Here is a 2,936-nt window from a genome sequence, read left to right on the forward strand (position 1 = left end):
TCGCGCTGACAGACGCCACCGGAAACAAAAAAGAGACAGGGAGAAGGGCGGCGAGTCAAGCAACGGCCTCACATACACGCCCACGAGCCGTCGCCTTGATGCGACAACGGCAATGCACAATTACAACGAGAGCACGAAAGGAGGACCATGCGCAAGCTCATAAAACCGAAAAAGGAAAGCCAGCCTAGCTACACACATATACGGACAGAACGCCCGAGCGCAGAGAGTGCGTGAGGACTGTGGAGACGGAATTTGTGGGAGAGGGTGTGCATATGTGTGTGTGTGTGTGGGGGAGATCTTCAGCATCGCAGAAGTAAGAAGCAACGACAACAAAAAAATGCATAGAAAGGAAGAGGCAGATCGGAAAGAAGGGATCAGGCGGGGCTGGGGAGTAGTCGATAGCGAAGTAAAGAGAGAGACAAACAAAGAGATGCACCACAGAGAACGAGTGCGGGCAGGAGAGGAGGCCCGCGCATTCTCTTATTCTTGTGAGCACAATGCACAGGAGGAGCAGGGAGGACACGAAAGACGCGTGGCAGGGGGGAGGGCACACGAAAAGGCACGGCGTAGACAGAGGGAGAGAGACAGAAGGGCTTCCATGAGGAGAACCGTTGATAAAACGGCACGCGAATGCGTCAGAGGATGCAGTCGCCCCATGGGCAGAAGAAAAACAAGCTCCACAGGTACATACAACGTAAGCGAGGAATAGCGTACACGGGAAAGGCCTGCTTCATGCAGTAAGTCTGCACGATCCCGGACAGCCCTTGCGCCCATTCGTGAAAAGGGAGTGCCGCGCTTTCTGTTTTTCTTTTTTCTGGCAGCTAGCCCTCGTACGAATCAAGAGGAAAGACCTCTCAGTGCACTTGGGCCGCCTGTCTTTGTTCACAAGCTGAGGGCGTTCCAGCGCGCCGCCTGCGCGCGCTTCCACTTCTTTAGCCGCTGCTGATGAGCCGCGAGGACCTGCGCCAGTCGCAGCTTCTCTTCCTCATTCACGCAGACGCGCTCCCAGTCGGGGGATGGCACAAAACGGGCACTTCGCACCGAGTAGCCCAGCGTTGCCTCCACGTTGAAAGGGCGACTGCGGGAAAGGTTGCTTTTGGGTCCCTCCATGATGGGTTGCGGCCACTGCCTGCCGACTTTCGATCGGGCGTGTGATGAGGCGCGTGGCGGCACCGCGGCGGCCGCCCCCACCAAGTGACAGTGCCTGCCGACGTGATGACGGTGGTGATGGCGGTCCTGCAGAGGAAAGGCGCCTCCTTGCACCACCACCTCCTCCGTGAGATTCGTGACGGTCATGGAGCTCTTCTGCTTCTGCCATGAGCGACGCGCATCAAGGCGCACACTAGGGGAGACGAGCGCCGGCTCCCAGGCGCCGCCGTCCTCCGTGTGTTCCACTACTTGGCTATGGCCTGTTGGCATCATGACACCAAAGGTATGCCGCCGCGACAGCGTGCTCTGGCTGGTGAGCACAGTGCTGGAACTCTCATCTGCTTCTGTGCTGATTGTCGCCCGCGGAAATATCGAAGAGACCTCCCAACACGACGCCGAGTCGGTGTGGCTCTCCTGCTGCCGCACGAGCCCGTATTCGACGCTCGACATGCACGACATTTCGTCCGCGTGTCTCAACACTAAGTCATCAGCGCAGTCCGACACGATGCCAAAGGAAAAGCCGCGCCGCAGGGCCCTGAGCGACTGCCTGGAAAAGGTCCTGGATGCTGTCCCGAACGCCTTGCGCGACACCGTCTTCGGTGATGCGGCGTCTTTTTTCTCCCTACCGTCGTCGCCCTTCAGATTGTATGCAGTCGCTTCCGTGCTCGGCGCCTCTGCCGCTGCGGCGTGGGAGTGAGTCACCATCGCGCGAAAGTTGTCAGGCTCTAATTCCGTTGTCCGCGGTAGGCAGTACATGGACTTGAAGGGCACCAGAGTGTAGCTGTTGTCGTCCTCGCCGCCAGGGATGTGGTACATGGAATACCTCGTGGCCGTCGGTGTCTCTGCGACGAGAAAACTGGGTGTTGCAGTGGTTTCTGCAGTGCTGCCGTGGCAGCGGTTTCGGTTTGAGGACAGCCTCTCCGCACAAGACGGCAGAAGCGGGGCTTCTATCGGCTCTGGGGCAGGCACTGTAACCGTATCCACTGCTCGCAGAGCCTCAGAAGAGTTGTCGCACCCAACACACACATCAGCTCTGGCACGCGTGGCTGACCTGTGACGACAAGAGGTTTCCCTTGTGAAGCTTTTAGGGCGCTCCGTCCTTTCCACGTGGCTGCACCGGCGGGTGAGGCCGAAACGTATCACCGCTGATGAGGAAACAACGCCCTTTTCGCGTGTACAAGTGACACCCATCCTGCGTGTTGGACGTGTGGCGAAGCGGCAGAGCTGGAAAGAGTGAGCGGCGGGAAAGACACGTAACGAACTCAAGATCGTGTCGTTCGCGACGTGCACATGAGCAACAACGGCGTGGGACTCGCAGTGCTCTTTACGAAAAGGACTTCCTGCGATGCAATACCAGGCAAGGCCGCAAGGAAAGAAAAGAGGGAGGGAGAGGAAGCGTTAAAGGGCGGGGGTTGAGGGGGGTGCGCGGCCATATGAGGACACTACTGGACGACCAAACAGAAAAGGAGCGACGAAGAAGAACAAAAACAACAGAAAATATATGATGTGATAGGGTGCTCGTCGCCTGCGCATGTGACGAGGAGAAGCACAGACAGCAACGAAAGAGGCTGAGGATTGATGGGGAGTGCGGGTGGGAGAGGGACGCCGGGAACCAACAAAGCAGCAGCCGCAAAAGGTGTGTTCGACGTAACGGAAGAAACCGAAGACGCGAGAGAGGCGCTCGCTGTATAGCGCAGGCGAGCCGCGTGGAGAGCGACAGGCGACAGCGGAAGGGAGACAATGAAGGGGAAACGAGTGAGAACACTGTTGAGCCCAACGTACAGATG

At 58.1% G+C, this 2,936-nt stretch overlaps 1 protein-coding gene across 1 annotated transcript; it reads right to left on the bottom strand.

Moving 5' to 3' along the window:
* Positions 1 to 882: 882 nt before the first annotated feature.
* Positions 883 to 2,340, bottom strand: LDBPK_312270 (hypothetical protein, unknown function; the record flags this gene model as incomplete). The annotated part of the gene is made up of 1 exon (XM_003863267.1): positions 883 to 2,340. One exon carries the CDS (start codon positions 2,338 to 2,340, stop codon positions 883 to 885), a length of 1,458 nt encoding a protein of 485 aa, XP_003863315.1.
* Positions 2,341 to 2,936: the final 596 nt, after the last annotated feature.

Source organism: Leishmania donovani, chromosome 31, assembly GCF_000227135.1.
Source record: "Leishmania donovani BPK282A1 complete genome, chromosome 31".
NCBI classification, from domain to species: domain Eukaryota; phylum Euglenozoa; class Kinetoplastea; order Trypanosomatida; family Trypanosomatidae; genus Leishmania; species Leishmania donovani.